We start from the raw sequence: 15,580 nt of genomic DNA on the forward strand, positions 1-15,580 counted from the left end.
TTCTAGTCAAGTTCTTCTAGCCTATGCAGTAGCTTGCCCGCCTGGCAGCATATTCCTAGGCCTAATAGATTATGCAAGCACCAGATTCATCCACAGGAATCTGCCCTCCCCTACTGAATCTAGAATAGCCATATAAGGAACCATAGGACACAGTTTTTTGCCCCTGGAAAAGAGCCAACAGCTCATGGGGCCCCTTGAGTATTGATGATCGCTATGGGTGTAAGGCTTGTTTGTATAATAGTGTGCATGGTTTCATGTTCCTCCTTTGAGGAATGTTCTCTCTGCCAAGGTTAATGACTCCATGATAATCAGAGACAGCAGGAGTCTGGGAGGCAAGAGTGTGTGTATATCTCGGCAACATGGTAGAATGCTGTGACCTTCAGGACAGTCCTTAAGGCTGTGGGAAAAAATGTTGAAAACATGAGTTCAAAAATATATAATCTCTCAACCATGCAAAGTATGAATTGCATAAAGAGCCTCGCAGATCTAAAGGAACCGAGACAGCTGCACTATAAGACAACTTGTCAGAAAGACACAAAGACAGGCAGATTCCTGAGTTCAAGGTCAGCTTGGGACAGAGGGAATTTAGGTCTGAAAGGTAATTCCAGGTCTGTGCTTGCTGACTCTTCCTAAGAATCAATGGGCTGGGGTCATGAGATGCTGATTCACTGGACCTTCAAAAGGAAACCTGGTGTGATGACTGAATTGGTATATAAAATAAAAGGCTGGGCTTTTAATTTCTAAGAGATGAGCTATCCAGAGAATTTTTGGAATAACAAAAGAGAACTGCTTGGAGAGCACAGAGCAGTTTGGAAACCTGTCTCGAGCAGAACACAGGCTGCCAGTTTGGACCCAGGATTTAACTTCAAGTCATTAGTTTCACAGGTCTCAAACACCTCTCTCTCTCTCTCTCTCTCTCTCTCTCTCTCTCTCTCTCTCTCTCTCTCTTTCTCTCTCTCTCTCTCTCTCCCCTTCTCCAAGAACCCCTTTCCAAGCTGAAGCTAGTCCTCGACACTCCCTTCTCCTAGTGTAGAAAGGAAAGGCCACAGCAATGCATTCCTGGCCTCTCCTTGACCTTGACCACTCGTTCTCCTTTCTTTGCTCTTTAGAACCATGTTTCTCTCACCCAGGCAAATCCTTCCAACCCTACAAAGCCCAAGTCTTCTCTGCAGGGGGAAGCTGCTCCTTGCCTATGACCCAGTGATCCTATTAATAAAATAAGAATAACTTGCCTGCTGGTGTGAGGGCAGATGAGACTGTGGTGGAGCTCAGCATGTGCCAGGCACTGTCCTGGGAGCTACACTTTCATTCGTTCCTTTTAACTTTGCCACAAGCTTCAAAGAAGTGAAGCGTTACTCCTCTCCTTTTCCACCAGCAAAAACTGAGGCAGGTGCCAAAGACACAGCTGCCATTGAGCAGAGGTAGGACTTGAACCCCAGGGAGTCAAGCTGCAACCTGAGTGCCCCGCCCACAACATTAAGCTGTCCCAAGCACTCTACAAAGACGGAAGTGTTGTGAACATTCTGCACACCACTGCCCTCTCCCTACCAACCCTGGCCACTGCCTGGAGATTGATGGTCTCTGCTCTGTGCCGGGCAGTAGAGGACCAAAGCCAAGCAATGATGTACAGCCTCCTGCCAGGGGGAAGCCAGCCCAGCACCTAATCAGATCAGACACCCCTCCCAGGATTCCTCTACCTCCTCCTCTCAACTCACTATCTCCCCAGCCCTGCCCTGCCTGAGGTTCTGCAGCTGCCCCAGTTGATTTTATAAATGGTCCTTGCAGGAGGTGGGCACCTTGGCTAATTGAATCAACGCCCAGAAGGCAAGAGTCAGTAGGCTGGTTAGCATCAAGGCCGAAAAGTGGTGGCAGCAGCAGCCTGAGAAGAGTCCCCAGGGAGGGCTGAGTAAGCCAGAGAGGCCCAAGCAATCCAGGCTTTTTCAGATGATGAAAGTCCACCAGTCCACGGTGGAACCTCCTGGGGGGCCTGACATCCTCACTGTAAGTATGGGGCACGTTTGCTTGGATCAGCCAACACACACACACACACACACACAGAGAGAGAGAGAGAGAGAGAGAGAGAGAGAGAGAGAGAGAGAGAGTTTATGAACTCTGAAGAAAGTAGGAGAAAAGGACGAATGGAAATGATGAAGCATTCAGCATTCAGCAGTTGTGAATTTGGATACTTACCTCCAAGGTGGGCACCTGAACTCTTGTCTGCCCTGATGCCAAAGCATGGTCCATGGTACACAATGACTCCTCATCAATGGCAAGCTGTATATAATGCCTTTAAGATTAAAGCAGATGAAAAACTTCCACCTGCCTGGTATGTTTATGGTTTCTCTCTCTTGGATGTTTATATACACAGATGCCATCATGTAACCAATGCATCCGGTATTTCACATATAACAAAGCTCTACATGATGTATCCTAAATGAAACAGGCTATGCCATACATAACTATAATGTAGACATATTATGCATATATTGTGATCATATAGAATATATAAATATATGCGTGTGTTATATCCTACATAGCAAATAGTATAAATTATATTTACACACAGGTATATAGAAACATACATATCATGTACCCTAGGTATGCAGTTATCTATCATATAGGCGTAAAAATTTAGTGGTGCAAGATAACCTACAGAATCAACTAGCCTGGGCCCTGCTCACAGAGACTGAACCACCAACCAGGGACCAACCAGGGAGCCTGCATAAGGCTGACCCTCCGCACATTTGTTACAGTTGTGTAGCATGATCTTCAAGTGATACTCCTGACTGCAGGAGCCGGGGCTGTCTCTGACTCCGTTGCCTGCCTTTGGGACCCTTTCCTCCTACTGGGCTGCCTTGTCTAGCCTCAATAGAAGAGGATGTGCCTAGTCTTACTGCAACTCGGATATGCCAGAGTTGGTTGGTGGGAGGTCCCCTTTTCTGAGAAGAAGTGGAAGAGAAGTGAATGGGGCTTGGCGGGAAGGGCTGGGAGGAGAGGAAGGAGGGGAAACTGCGGTCAGTATGTAAAGTTAAGAAATAATAAAAGAAAATTCAGCGGTGACGATGTGTGGTGACAAATTTCTCAGAGCATGTCCATTCATTGGGCAACCTATGGCTTCAATTAAAAGATGAAGCCAGTCTGTAAGAGTCCTAGATACAACTAAGCATCGCCTAGAGTCCAGAGACCCTCTCTGGGTGGCAAGGTCTTTGTAACTCCTTTGCTCTGCCCCGCAAGGGCAGGTCTGTTGCCTTCCTTACGTATGTATGAACTTTCCCCTGGCCGCCCATGTGGCTCAGCGGCTCTTGAAAGAGGCCTTGCCTCACTGTCTGAGGTGCTCTCAAGCTGCTTTTGTCACTGATCCAGCAGCAGCCACCTCTACCTGCTGCTCCCCACAGCTAGCTCCTCCAGTTGGGTCTGGGGCTGGGGGGGCCTTCCAGAATCCCAGCTTCTGGAGGAGGTGGGGCAGACAAGTGGGAGTTCCTCTGTAGCATTACTGAATGCATGCTGCACACATCACGTGTGACAGAGGCGCAGCTAAAGCTCTCTGAGAGGCACTTGAAGCTCCCTCCAGAATGGGCCACACCCACTGGCGCATTTCCTCTGAGGGCACCGAAAGTCTAGTCAGCATTTCCCCAACAGCCCTCTACAGACTTTCATTGCCCCTCCCAGCTTCCCCAAATGCTCTACTTCTGCAGCTACCAGTTCCTCACCCCACTTTTCCCCAGTCTAGCTGTCCATCACTTCCCCTGCTGAGATCACGTGATCTCAGAGTAGAGCAGCCGGAAAGTTCTGTCTCTTGAAGGTGGAAGGCGCATAAAGATAAGGGTTGTCTCAAGATCCTTTATTTTGAAAGAGTGCCCACACTTCCGGAGGGGAATCCCAAGGGTCTGAAGGAACCCGCTCTAAAATGCAGACTCCTGAAGCTGTCCCCCACCCCCAGATCCTCTCAGGATCAGGCACTCACCGCGTTTCGCAAGCTTAATCTCTAGTTGAGGTTTCCACAGGCTAACACTGCCCCCTGCTGGGAACATTTGGGATGAGCACGTCAAGTGCCACGTGAGGAAATTAGTAATGTGGCCTCCTCTGCTTTGACGCCCCAATGCTCTTCCCCCATGTCCCGAGGACCCTGGATTCCTTGGAGAATTGGCCCCGCACAGATTCTGGAACTTAGATTGAATGCAAACTTTGGCGCAGGCAAAAGGGGCAGAGAACCTCTCTCTCACTGTTCCAGCTTACTTACTGCGTTAATTGACAAAAAACCTAGGTGGCCACACACCGGGGGTCTTGAGGACATCGATCGGTGTGTGTTGCTCACTGCTCTCCTCGACACTAGAACCTCGTTTAGCTCTAGCCTCACTGTGGCTGGACCTAATGCAACCACCTTTTTGTGTGTTTGTTCGTTCGTTTGTTTTGTTTTATGGGTTTTTTTTTTTTTTTTTTTTTTTTTTTTTTTTTTTTTTTTTTTGGTTTTTTTGAGACAAGATATCTGTGTGTCTTGACTGACCTGCAACTCTGCTCTGTAAAACAGGCTGGTCTCGAACTCAGAAATGCATCATCCCCTCTGGAGTGCTGGGATTGAAGGAGCACCCCCTGGTCTCAGCAGACATTTTAACCACCGCATGTGAGGATTTAAGCTCATTACCTGAAATTTAAGTTTCCCCCTGGAAACTGCCCTTCCCCACGGGCCACTTCCAGCAGATACCCTTGCTCCAAAGGGGCTAAATCTGTAACACCCTTTGAATCCCAGGAACCCTTTCTTAGAGGAGACTCTAAGCTTTACCTCTCACCCCCAAGTCCACCTTCCCAGAGCTGCTATACTAATGATGTATTCCTGTGCCATTCCTTATTCAAATGCCTCAAACCTCCCCTTCCTGCGCCCACTAACTATAAGCTTCCCACAGCATACTCCGAATCTACCGCTGCAGACACTTACCACCTACAGCAGGTTTCTGTGTTGCTAAGACCCCTCAGTGTTCACGTTATCCTGGGTCAACGTTGCATGTGACACACCTGACCTACCAAGAGATTGGAGGCCATTGCCAGTGTCCGGTCCTGAGAAAAAGGAACCATCCATAGAGATCAGCAGGGGAGGGACCAAAGTTCAGCCTTCAAAATGTGATTTCTACTGGATAAATGTTTCCTGCTGTCACGAACTCAAGATCAGGTCTTCCCTCTACTCTGAGTCTTCAACTGCTTTCTGACTCCTTCTGTAGCTCTCTCTCTCTCTCTCTCTCTCTCTCTCTCCAGACACCTTAAGTACCATCAAACTCCTTCCCACCCTGAAAAGCTACCTTGAACACCACCTTTTGCTATGAAGCCTTTCTCAGTTTCCCAACAGTTACTACCTTCTGAAGCACATGGCCTCTGGCTGCCTCTGGTGGCACTTCACATTCCCTTCTTAAGGACAGACATCTATGCCTTGTCTCTCTCTCTCTCTCTCTCTCTCTCTCTCTCTCTCTCTCTCTCTCTCTCTCTCTCTCTCTCTCAGCTTTACACATAGATGCATTCAGGAGGGGGGGGGGTGAGGGAGGATAGGAAGGGCTGGCCAGGGCCCCATGACAGGTAAGTCTTATTTCTAGTGCATAAAAGATACAATGTGTTGTGCAGGTCTTGGGACTCATGAGATGGTTCAACGGGGAAAGATCAAAACTGATGAGCTGAGCTCCATCCTGGAACCCACGTGGTGGAAGGAGAAAACTGACTCCTGCAAGCTGTCCTTCATCCTCTGTGTGGGAAAAGTGGCACAAGCCCTGCCTGCCACTATCCTACCCCACCCTCAACGCCCCCCACAGAAAGAGGGGGGAGGGAGGGGGGAGGGAGGGAGGGAGGGAGAGAGGGAGGGGAGAGTAAGAGAAGAAGAAGGAAGAGAAGGAGGAAGAAGAAGAGGAAGAGGAAGAGGAGGAGGAAGAAGAAGTAAATAAATGTAAAAATATATTAAATGCTAAGTCTTTCTCCAAATCCAGATTTGCCATCAACCCTTCATGCATCTACTGCCGTTTTTCCATCCTTGAAAAAAAGAATAAACAAGTAGACCTTTGAAGGTTTTTCATGCTTTTAATGGACATTTCATGTGTTGAAAACAAAATCTCCAAAGTTATATGCTCATGGATTTGGAGGTGGGGCCTTTGGGATTGGCCAATGAGAGTGCTGCTTTTGTAGATGGATTAAGTCACTCAAGGACAAGTGCATTATCCAGGGAACAGCTTGGCTCTCTCTGTGTGCTTGCTGTCTTCCTGACGTGTCATTTCTGCTGTCGCATTGTCATGCCTGAAGACCCTCACTGGATACCACAAACACTGTGTGGACTCCCAGCCTGAAGATCCATGAGCTGAAAATAAAATCTTTTTTCTTCATAAACTACCTAGCCTGTGACATTCAGTTATAGCAACAGAAAACAGATTACGATAAACATTTTCCTAGGGACCCAGACCTTGTGGGCCCTCTGACTCTGTAGACAGAGGCTGAGGATCCCGGCATAGGCCCAGGGAAGACATCACAGCCGGGGGAGGGGGAGGGCAGAAGCAATCCGCTGGTCAGCTGCAGCATTCTTCTCACCTCGTGGCATTCACACCACAAAGGAGGAGTTCAAAGTCGGCTTATTGGGAGCTAGAGGAACAACAGCCACTCTTGCTGCTACCCAGAAGCCAGGGTTGTCCCAGGATCAGAAGCCTGCACATGCCAAGGAGCCAGGACATCTGTGGAAATCCTTTGTCTTTAAGAGAAATGGCCCCAGTTCCCTTTAGACCCAAGGCAGAGGAAGTGGAAGAGTGTAGGAGGAGGGTAGGTTCCTCAGGGCCCACTTCCTGCTCCAGGCTAGTGACTCACACAGTACACAAACAAGTCACACCAAGCCTAGGGCCCAGGAAGGGGCAGTAACCAAAAGGACTCTACCAGAAGTCCTCATTCCCCCACCACAGCTTCTAAAGGCCTCCCTGGGAACCACATATCCCACCTCCTGGCCATCTCTTTACTTTGGGCCTTTTTTAAGTATGACATTGTCATACTCGGTTACCTGTGGCCAGCCAGGTACAGAGGAGTCCTGCTGGAGGGAGTTGGGACCCCCATCAGCAGTGGTCTGTTCCCTCCAGGTCTCCCCTGAGGGTTTCTCTGATCTCTCATAGAGGGACAGGGCAGCCACACCCTCAGGCTCATCATATATATGGTCAGGTAGGAGGGTCACAGGATCCTCCTGAATGCTGTCATATAGTGGGTCAGGAAGAAGTGGAGGAGGACCTGTCAGGATGCCCCTGAAGCTCTTCCTCAGGGAGTGAGCCACTGTGTCAAAGGGTACAGCATACTCCCCCTCTGCGCCCCCTGGCCTTATGCCGGGCACTGGTGTGCCCAGGGACGGAGAAGGCAGAGAGTCGTGGGGCCGGGAATAGGGGCTTTCCGGTCGAGGCAGCACAGTCGGCGTCAGGGACCCTGTGGCTGGCAGGGGTGGAGGCCCAGAAGGGGTGGCATTCTTCTGGGCAGCAATGGCCTTTTCTAGGGCTTGGAAGATCTCATTGCCTTGTCGTGTTTCAAACTCAAAGCTGCCCTCTCCAGAGACACAGCGTCTGCCAGCCTCAAAGGAAAATGTGACCTGCAGTGAGGGGGGAAGAGGTTAAGGAGCTCTTCTTTCATTGGCCGTCACCGAAATCTACACCTGTATCAGAAACTTCTCTTGGAGCTCTTTGCCCTGCCTTTTGTTTGTTGCGGTTGGTCGTTTACTTGGGGAAAGGCTCTCACTATGTAGCCCAGGCAGGGCCTTCAACTCTGTTGCCTCCTGCCTCAGCCTCCTCCGGGCTGTCATAACTATGCGCCACCATACCTGGTAAGAGTACTCTCCTCTCCCTTCCATGCACGGACTGAGGCTCAAAAAATGTCAGCAGCTCTTCAGCCCTCCCCATCACATCTCCTCACCTAAGCCTCTTGGCTTTCACTCCTTCCCCTCTCTGGACCTCCCATCTCTGCTGGATTACCTTCCTCCTCCCTCCATTCCCCTCCCTGGTGGTTCCTCTTAGGTCTTTGGTCTCTGCCTGCTCTGTTCAGCCGTTTACTCACCTTGTCACGCCCAAAGCGTCGAAGAAACCTGTAGGGCCAGTCATACAGCTGTGTGCCTGGCTCAGGGCCACCCCACAGCTCCAGGGCACTCACCCCGGTCCGGAGAGTATAGGACCCTCGGAGCCGGCAGCGCTCACTGGCTTCTGTGGGTCGGATGGTCACCGCGTATTCCTTGCAAACCCCTGGGAAGAAGAAAAAGAGGGCAGCTACAAGAAACAGCGAGCTCCTTCCACACCAACCCATCCTTAGTAAGCATGCCAGAAATTCTCAAGAAAAACCTGTTCGTGTTACCTGTGATCCCACCACAGATCTTAAAGCCTCAGATGCTGACCCCACTTACTCCCCGGGAAAGCATCTTTCGTGCCCTCAGCCACACCACTCCAAGGCTGGGCCCACATCCTTCCTGACACTGGTGCCAGAGCCACGGTTCGGTTTTTCTCTATACCATCTCTCCCCAAGTCCCCGATGTTAAGCTACACGTGAAGCCTAAGACCCTCCTATACCCAGTGCCCCTTCATGTGGGTGGAACTTAAACGGAAGCGGTTTCTCTCCTGTGCCTCCATGCTGAGCCTAGAAAGCACCAAAGAAAACAAGAACTGGGCCTTCCTTATCAGCACTGCCATTTCCCTAGTCACAGGACGCCCTGCACGGCCCCAACAGACACAAAGCAATTCTGTCCTCACACGACCACTTTCATAGCCACAATGAGAGAGAGACAGAGAGTCAAGACCGAGACCCTCAGCCTCGGGCAGGCAGGACAGGCTGAGCCAGGGGTGTCACTGGGGCAGGCTGGGTTCCAACAACCTTGAGCCACACCGAGAAGCCAGGAAGAGAAGTTAATAAGCTGGGCCCAGGGTAACCACAAGGCAGGAAGGCTTGCCCCTACATCCAGCCCATGCCTCCTCCTTCCCACGCCGAGGGCCCCTCGGCCCCACCCCTCACCTGGAGTGGAGCTGCTATACAACTCGTTCTCCTCCATGCAGGGACTGCCATTCTTTGGCTCCAGTCCTGGCGACTCTTTCCTCTGCCCCTGAGGAGGCGGGTCCCAGGTCTTAGCATCAGAATTCACCCCAAAGCCTCCCTCTGACCCACACTTGCAGCGTGCAACAAGCCTGCTGGTTCTGAGTGCACTTCAAACGAGCTTCCCTTAAGGAAGAGTTTCGTTTGCCCCTAAAAAAAGAGTTTTGTTTCTTCCACCACCTGCCCACAGGAAGTACCTAGTATTGCCCTCCCCTTGTGTGCCTATGGGCCGCTTTGTAGCCCTCACCAGGAAAGCCAGCAGGCAGATGGCCTGTATCCAGTCACTGCGCTCTGCTGAGGGGGCTGCCAGCAAAAACAGACGCTCCTTGGTCTCCAGGATGAAGGCACTGGTGTCCCGAGGACTGCTGGCCTCACTGCCTACCTCTGCTATCCGTAAGCAGTCACTGAGGCGGACAACCTTCCGCGTGGCCTCTCCTCGCCGTGTCTTCTCAGGGCCATCCTGGAGCTCTAGTCTGGCTAGGGCACAGCCAGACTCTCCGTATAACACTGCTGTGAACCGGCGCCACTTCTGAGCCCAGGTACGGCAGGTAGAAGCCAAGTGAAGACCATCAGAGATAGAGAGACGGTCATGAAAGGGGAGAAATGGAACTATGGGAGAGGGGGGGGGGGGGGGCAGCAACACAGGATGGGGAGAAAGATAAACATCAGAGATGAGCCAGAGAGGCGGAGAAGACAACAGAGACCATGGGATGAGAGAGGTGACAATTAGCCAGGAGGCCAAGATCTGCAGCTTGGCAAGGGCCACAGTAGTAAATGTCCTATATGGGTGCAGAGCCCAGAGAGTAACAGTGACAAGAGGGTAGCCTAGACCCTGGACAAGCCTTCATTTTACCAGAAGGCTCTGGCTCCAAAGATTCCCAACTCCTTTCCTTTCCTTTTTTTTTTTTTTTTTTTTTTTCTTTCTCACTGATTAACAAATTGGACCATGAGAGACAAGCAAAGAGACTGACAGAAACACAGAAACCTAGGCAGGGTGAGGTGGAGGGGGTGTGGGTAACAGCAGGAGGCAGAGGAGCTTCACCTTCAAGAAGGCTAGTGAAGGAAGAGGTCAGAACACCCTGGGGCCACAGCTTAGTAGCAGTTAAAGGTGAGAGGAACCTCCGCTGTCATCCCGAACTGGCCCCCCCAACTCTTCCTTCCCTATCTTCCCACGTTACCCCCAAATTCAATGCTGGGCAAGGTAATGAAAAGAGAGAGATGATGTCAGCTTCTGCTTCCTTCCCCACCCCACAGGAGAGGACAAACGGCAAAGAGAGCAATTTGATTTAAGTGCCTGGTTTAGGAAGCAGGGCACCTTGAGAAGGGAGACATCTTCCCCAGGTAGAGTTCTAGTCCAAACGGGTGGAGCCCATGGTCTCTAAGGGTCCTGAACATTAACACACCCCTCTAGCCGAGATAGTCGCAAGGCCCTCCTCCAAGCGCTCCGCCCAGCAGGAGCCCAGCCTTACTATGATTACCTTGCCAAAGGTCTGCTGCTGCTGAAGATGCAGGAAGCCCTGCTTCACGGCCAGCTCCTCCATCCTGACCATCGCAGCCTCAGCAGGCAACCGCCATGGCCACTGCCCTCTCTCCTCTTCTGGGCCTGTTCCCCCTTCGCTCTAGTTCATTTCCTCTCTGCCTAGAGTTTTTCAACACTATTCTAGTCTGCTTGATGACGACAGGCCGATAGGCCCTGTGGTTTCTTGCTCTGTGTGCGCCTCTTTTTTTTTTTTTTTTTTTTTTTTTTTTTTTGAGTGCCCTTCGAGCTCAAGCTTCCTTCCTGCATTTCCAGTGAGTAACATGCAATTTCAAAAAAAAAAAAAAAAAAAAAAAAAAAAGCCAAATTTCACACTTTTGTAGACACTGGTGTGAAGAACTGGGCCATATGAACAAAGAGACTCCTACAATCAAGTTCAAGAAAACCAGCAGCGAGGGCTCTACATGTAGGCAGGATGCTGAGTGTGTCAGGGCTGGAAAAGTCTTTGGAATCAATCACCATAACCTACTCACTGAAAAGAGAGAACTGGTAGAGATGGTGTATAAGGCTACCAGCCTTGAACCCAAGTCTCCCAGCTCTGGCGAAGCGGAGCCATATGTCTGGTAATGTACAGACAGATAAAGCATGCGTGCACACACACAGCTACACACACACACACACACACAAACACACACACACACACACACACTCACGCACACAGGTGTACCCGTCCCATTGTATGAAAGTATTTCTTGCCTGTCACATACAATACACAACCAACCCTGGGAGAATCTAGAAATAAAAGCATTCTCTTTAGAAAAAGAGTTACTCCCCAAACACATCTCAGCTGTTGGCCTCCTTCCTCGAGTGTTCCACAGATACGTGGAATTTACCTTAAGCCACACGAGCTGCAGAACTCCCAGTTCTAGATTTGCCGAGCCTGGTGTGGCCCTAGTGGAAACAGTTACATGACATGGCTCCTGCCCCTGAGACAGGGCCCTGGTGTGAGCCTCCACCAGTGTCCATGACTACTGTGGGCGTGAGGCTTGTTTGTGTATTCTCACATTCCTCTGAGGAATGTCCTGTCAATGCTAATGACTCCATGAGAGTCTGAGAACATGAATCCATCCACAAGGCGAAAGTGTCAGCTAATGAGGCTAATGTCTCAGCAAAGTGGTAAATACTGGGACCATCAGGGCAGTCTTACGTCTACGGGAGAGAACTCTAAATACATGAGTTCAATATGTATGTGTGTGTGTATATATATATATATATATATATATATATATATATATATATATATAAAATTTCTCAACTATGCAAAATATAAGGATGCAATATGAATTATGAGGGGTTTCATGAATCTAAAGGAACAAAGGCAGCTACACTATGAGCCAGCTTGTCAGAAAGAACAAAGGTAGGCAAATTCCTGAATTCAAGGTCAGCCTAGGACAGAGAGAGGTTAGGCCCAAGTGTGTTCAGGGCAGTGTCCCACCTTACTAGCTTATTGTCTGTTCTTAACAGATCTCTGAATTCTTTTGCAACATTGGGGTGGGGGTATGCTTGATGTCGCCTAAGAATCAAAGGGCTGAGGTTGTAGAATATTGATTCATAAGAAAATCAAAAGCAAACCTGGAGTGAATGACTGGATCGATGTGTAAAATAAAAGACTGGACCTGTGTTCAGCAAGAGATGAGCTTTCCAGAGAATTTTTTAGGATAAAAAAAGAACTACTTGGGGAGCAGACAAACACACAGACACACACGAAAGCAGGACACGGACAGAGAGAGCTCTTAAAATAGCGAGCAAGCAGAATATAGACAGAGAACTCCCCAGAGAGAAAGCAGAGAACAGAAGCAAACTGCAAAAGCTGGATCAAGCAGGACACAGGTCATCGGCTTGGATCTACCATTTGACTTGGAGTGGTTCTTTTCACTGCTCCCAGAAACCCCTTCTCTCAGAACCCCTCTCCGTGATGAGGTTAGTCCTTGGCATATACTATTCCACCAGCCACATATTTACTCTGTGACAAAGGCAGGGTGGGCATAAGCACCCACACCTGAGATCTCAGAACTGTGAAGAGGGGTCAGTAGATTGTTAACGCAGCAGGGTTTTGATTTGTTTGTTTCATTGGTTGGCTTTTGATCTTTTGAGACAGAGTCTTCTTTTTTTAAGATTTATTGATTTTATGTATGTGAGTACACTGTAGCTGTCTTCAGACACACACAAGAGTGTGTCAGATCTCATGACAGATGGTTGAGAGCCACCATGTGGTTGCTGGGAATTGAACTCAGGACCTCTGGAAGAGCAGTCAGTGCTCTTAACCACTGAGCCATCTCTCCAGTCTTTGAGATAGAGTCTTATGTATCATAGGCTAGTCTCTAATACATGTGCCATCATGCCTAGCTAGTACAACTTTTTAAAAATCTTTCGTGTGTGTGTGTGTGTGTGTGTGTGTGTCACACATACAAGCACACTGTGGAAGTCAGAGACCAACCTCAGCTATTCCTCCTCACCACCCACCCTGTTTGAGACAGGATTTCTTGTCCGCCTTCCTGTAAGTCAAAGTAGCTAGCCCATGAAAGGCAGCTTCTGGTAATCCTCCTGCCTCTGGTGCCCACCATGCCTGCAGTGATTGAAGGAGCTACTATGATATTGACTTGCATAAACTCTGGAGATCTGATTTCAAGTCCTTGGGCTTACATCACAAGCAGTTCAGCCATGGACGCATCTTCCCAGATGCATTAGTTAGGCAGCTTCTCTCGGGCCCTAATCAGAATGTAGATGCCATGCAGAAAGAGAATCTCTTCTGGGGAAAGCCTGGAGAAATCCAACTCAGAGCTAGATAAATGGCTTAAGGAGGCAGTCTAGACTAGTTGGGGGAAACTGAGGACCCAACCATACTCCTGGGAGCAACCCTATGAAGGGTATTCATATAACTTAGCCCCTTTCTTCTACTGAGGGGCTTCAGTTGCGTGTTGTTCAAGCCTTCTGCTATAGATGCCAGGTGCAGAGCAAAACAGCTCGGAAAAATGAGCATGAAGGCTCTGGGGTTTGGAGGTGTCCAGCTCACCCCCCTAACCTTGCTGCCAGGATTGGGCCAAACACTAAAGGAGAAACACAGAGTTCTTGGGAAGTGGCCATGGAGTTCTTCCTAGCTTGGGAAGTGGCTAGGAGTGTGAAACGGGGCATGGCCTCCTCTGTCCTTAGAACATCATAGATTTTTCACGTCTCAATCCTTATCACCTGGGAAACTTTACTTGAGCTCAGGTATATGAAACATATACAAAGCAAGTATTTACTGATGACCAATCATAAACTTACTCTAAAAAAAAGTCTTTGGAGTATGCGTTAGCATTTATTAATGACAAGCAGGACTGGAGAGATGGTTCAGCCATTAAAAGACTAGGCTCACAACCAAAAGTATAAAAACAGAAGCAAATTTATATACTGAGATGGGTACACTTGCTCATTTTCACACAGTAACTACATGACGGCTGAATATTTGAAAATAAAGAATGTGGAAACCTCATGAATCAATCAGTCGCCACAATCTGCTCATTGAAAAGGAAGGAAACTGAAGCTAGGGGTGGTCTGGAGAGCTCCTTAAAGGGAACCAGGATCTTCCAACTCAGGCAAAGCTAAGCCATATACCCAGTTTTGAAAAGCAGTTTCTCAAAATTTTTCTCTCAACGTGTCCCATCTTGCCTGCAGGAATTGCAGACACTACTACATTATCAATTTACATAACCCTGTTCTCAGTACTTTTCAGAGTTGAATGCTATTCTGATTTTATAATCATCAATGCTGAGAATCCGCCTCACACTCACATAGTACAGCTGGGCATGGTGGTCCACACCTGAATTCCTAACACTTGGGAGGTGGAGGCAGGAGGATTAGAAGTTCAAAGTCATCCTAGGCTACACAGGTAGTTGATAAGGTAAGCCTTTAATACAGAAGTCCTCTTCCCCCAAACCACGTACATACAAATATACATACATACATACATACATACATACATACATACATACATAGTATGAAGTAGCACTAGTATGTTTAGGGTCATATCAGAAACTGTTGGAAATCCTATACAAATTTCAAGTCAAAATACATGTAATACTATCTTTTGTGAAACAAGTGAACAGCTCAAAGAGCAGTTTTTAAAATAAAATATTCAAACAATGTAATCCAAGGACATACTAATTTTATAGATGCTGAGAAATGACTGTAGAAAAATACTGTCTTTTTTTTTCTTTTTTCTATTATCAAGCCATTATAATGGGAGGAGAGGCCTTTGGCCCAGTGAAGGCTTGTTTTCCCCGTGTAGGGGAATGCCAATGTACTGAGGTGGGAGAGGGAGCACCTTCGTGGAGGCAATGGGAGGGGGAGGGGAAAAAGTCATTATGTTTCTATAGCAGCAGAAAACCTGCTGTGTACAGTAAAGATGCATCAATTCGTGGTATGTAATAATCTTGGATCTGAACTAAGGCATAGTCTTTCAGGCATTACACAGTTTGACAGTCCACACAACAGTGAGCATGCTGTCTGTTCAGAACCATGGCTGCCATGAAGTCTCGTGTGGAGAGTTTTTGGGGCAGCTTGGCAGGAATTTGACATTGGGCCAGAACAAGGAAGCAGGAATCTGATTGGGGTAAGAACAAAGAAGTAGGCTTCAGGCAAGAATATAACTTTGGGCTAGGACAGGGAAGCAGGCTCAGATATCTTGGTCATCCTGATAGCCCTTAGAAACAGCATCAAGGGACTGTTTATTGCCTTGCTTGTTCCTTGACTCTGTTTCTTGTCTTGCTAGTTCCTTAACCTAGAACTGACCTTATTACTTGCATGTAACTAAAATGGTACAAAAGCAGATTAGGAAAAAACAAACCACCTCAGCCTCAGAACTGGCTGAGATCATGCTACAGTGTTGTCTAATTATCTTTTTCTTTTGAATCCTTGCTCCTGCCCTGGAGAGCCTGCTAGCTGAGCTGGCCTGGTCAGCCTCACAGAGCAACTGCCAGAACCCTCCTAGCTTCATTACAC

At 48.5% G+C, this 15,580-nt stretch overlaps 1 protein-coding gene across 1 annotated transcript; it reads right to left on the bottom strand.

The window, feature by feature from the left end:
• Positions 1 to 6,411: 6,411 nt before the first annotated feature.
• On the bottom strand, positions 6,412 to 10,664 carry DOK2 (docking protein 2). The gene is made up of 5 exons (XM_080926137.1): positions 10,542 to 10,664; positions 9,311 to 9,592; positions 8,986 to 9,073; positions 8,044 to 8,225; positions 6,412 to 7,582 (listed from the first exon to the last, which is right to left on the bottom strand). Exons 1-5 carry the CDS (start codon positions 10,611 to 10,613, stop codon positions 6,968 to 6,970), a joined length of 1,239 nt encoding a protein of 412 aa, XP_080782263.1. The 5' UTR covers positions 10,614 to 10,664; the 3' UTR covers positions 6,412 to 6,967.
• Between the last annotated feature and the right edge of the window lie 4,916 nt (positions 10,665 to 15,580).

This window comes from Micromys minutus (assembly GCF_963924665.1).
Source record: "Micromys minutus genome assembly, chromosome: 12".
Lineage (NCBI taxonomy): Eukaryota > Metazoa > Chordata > Mammalia > Rodentia > Muridae > Micromys > Micromys minutus.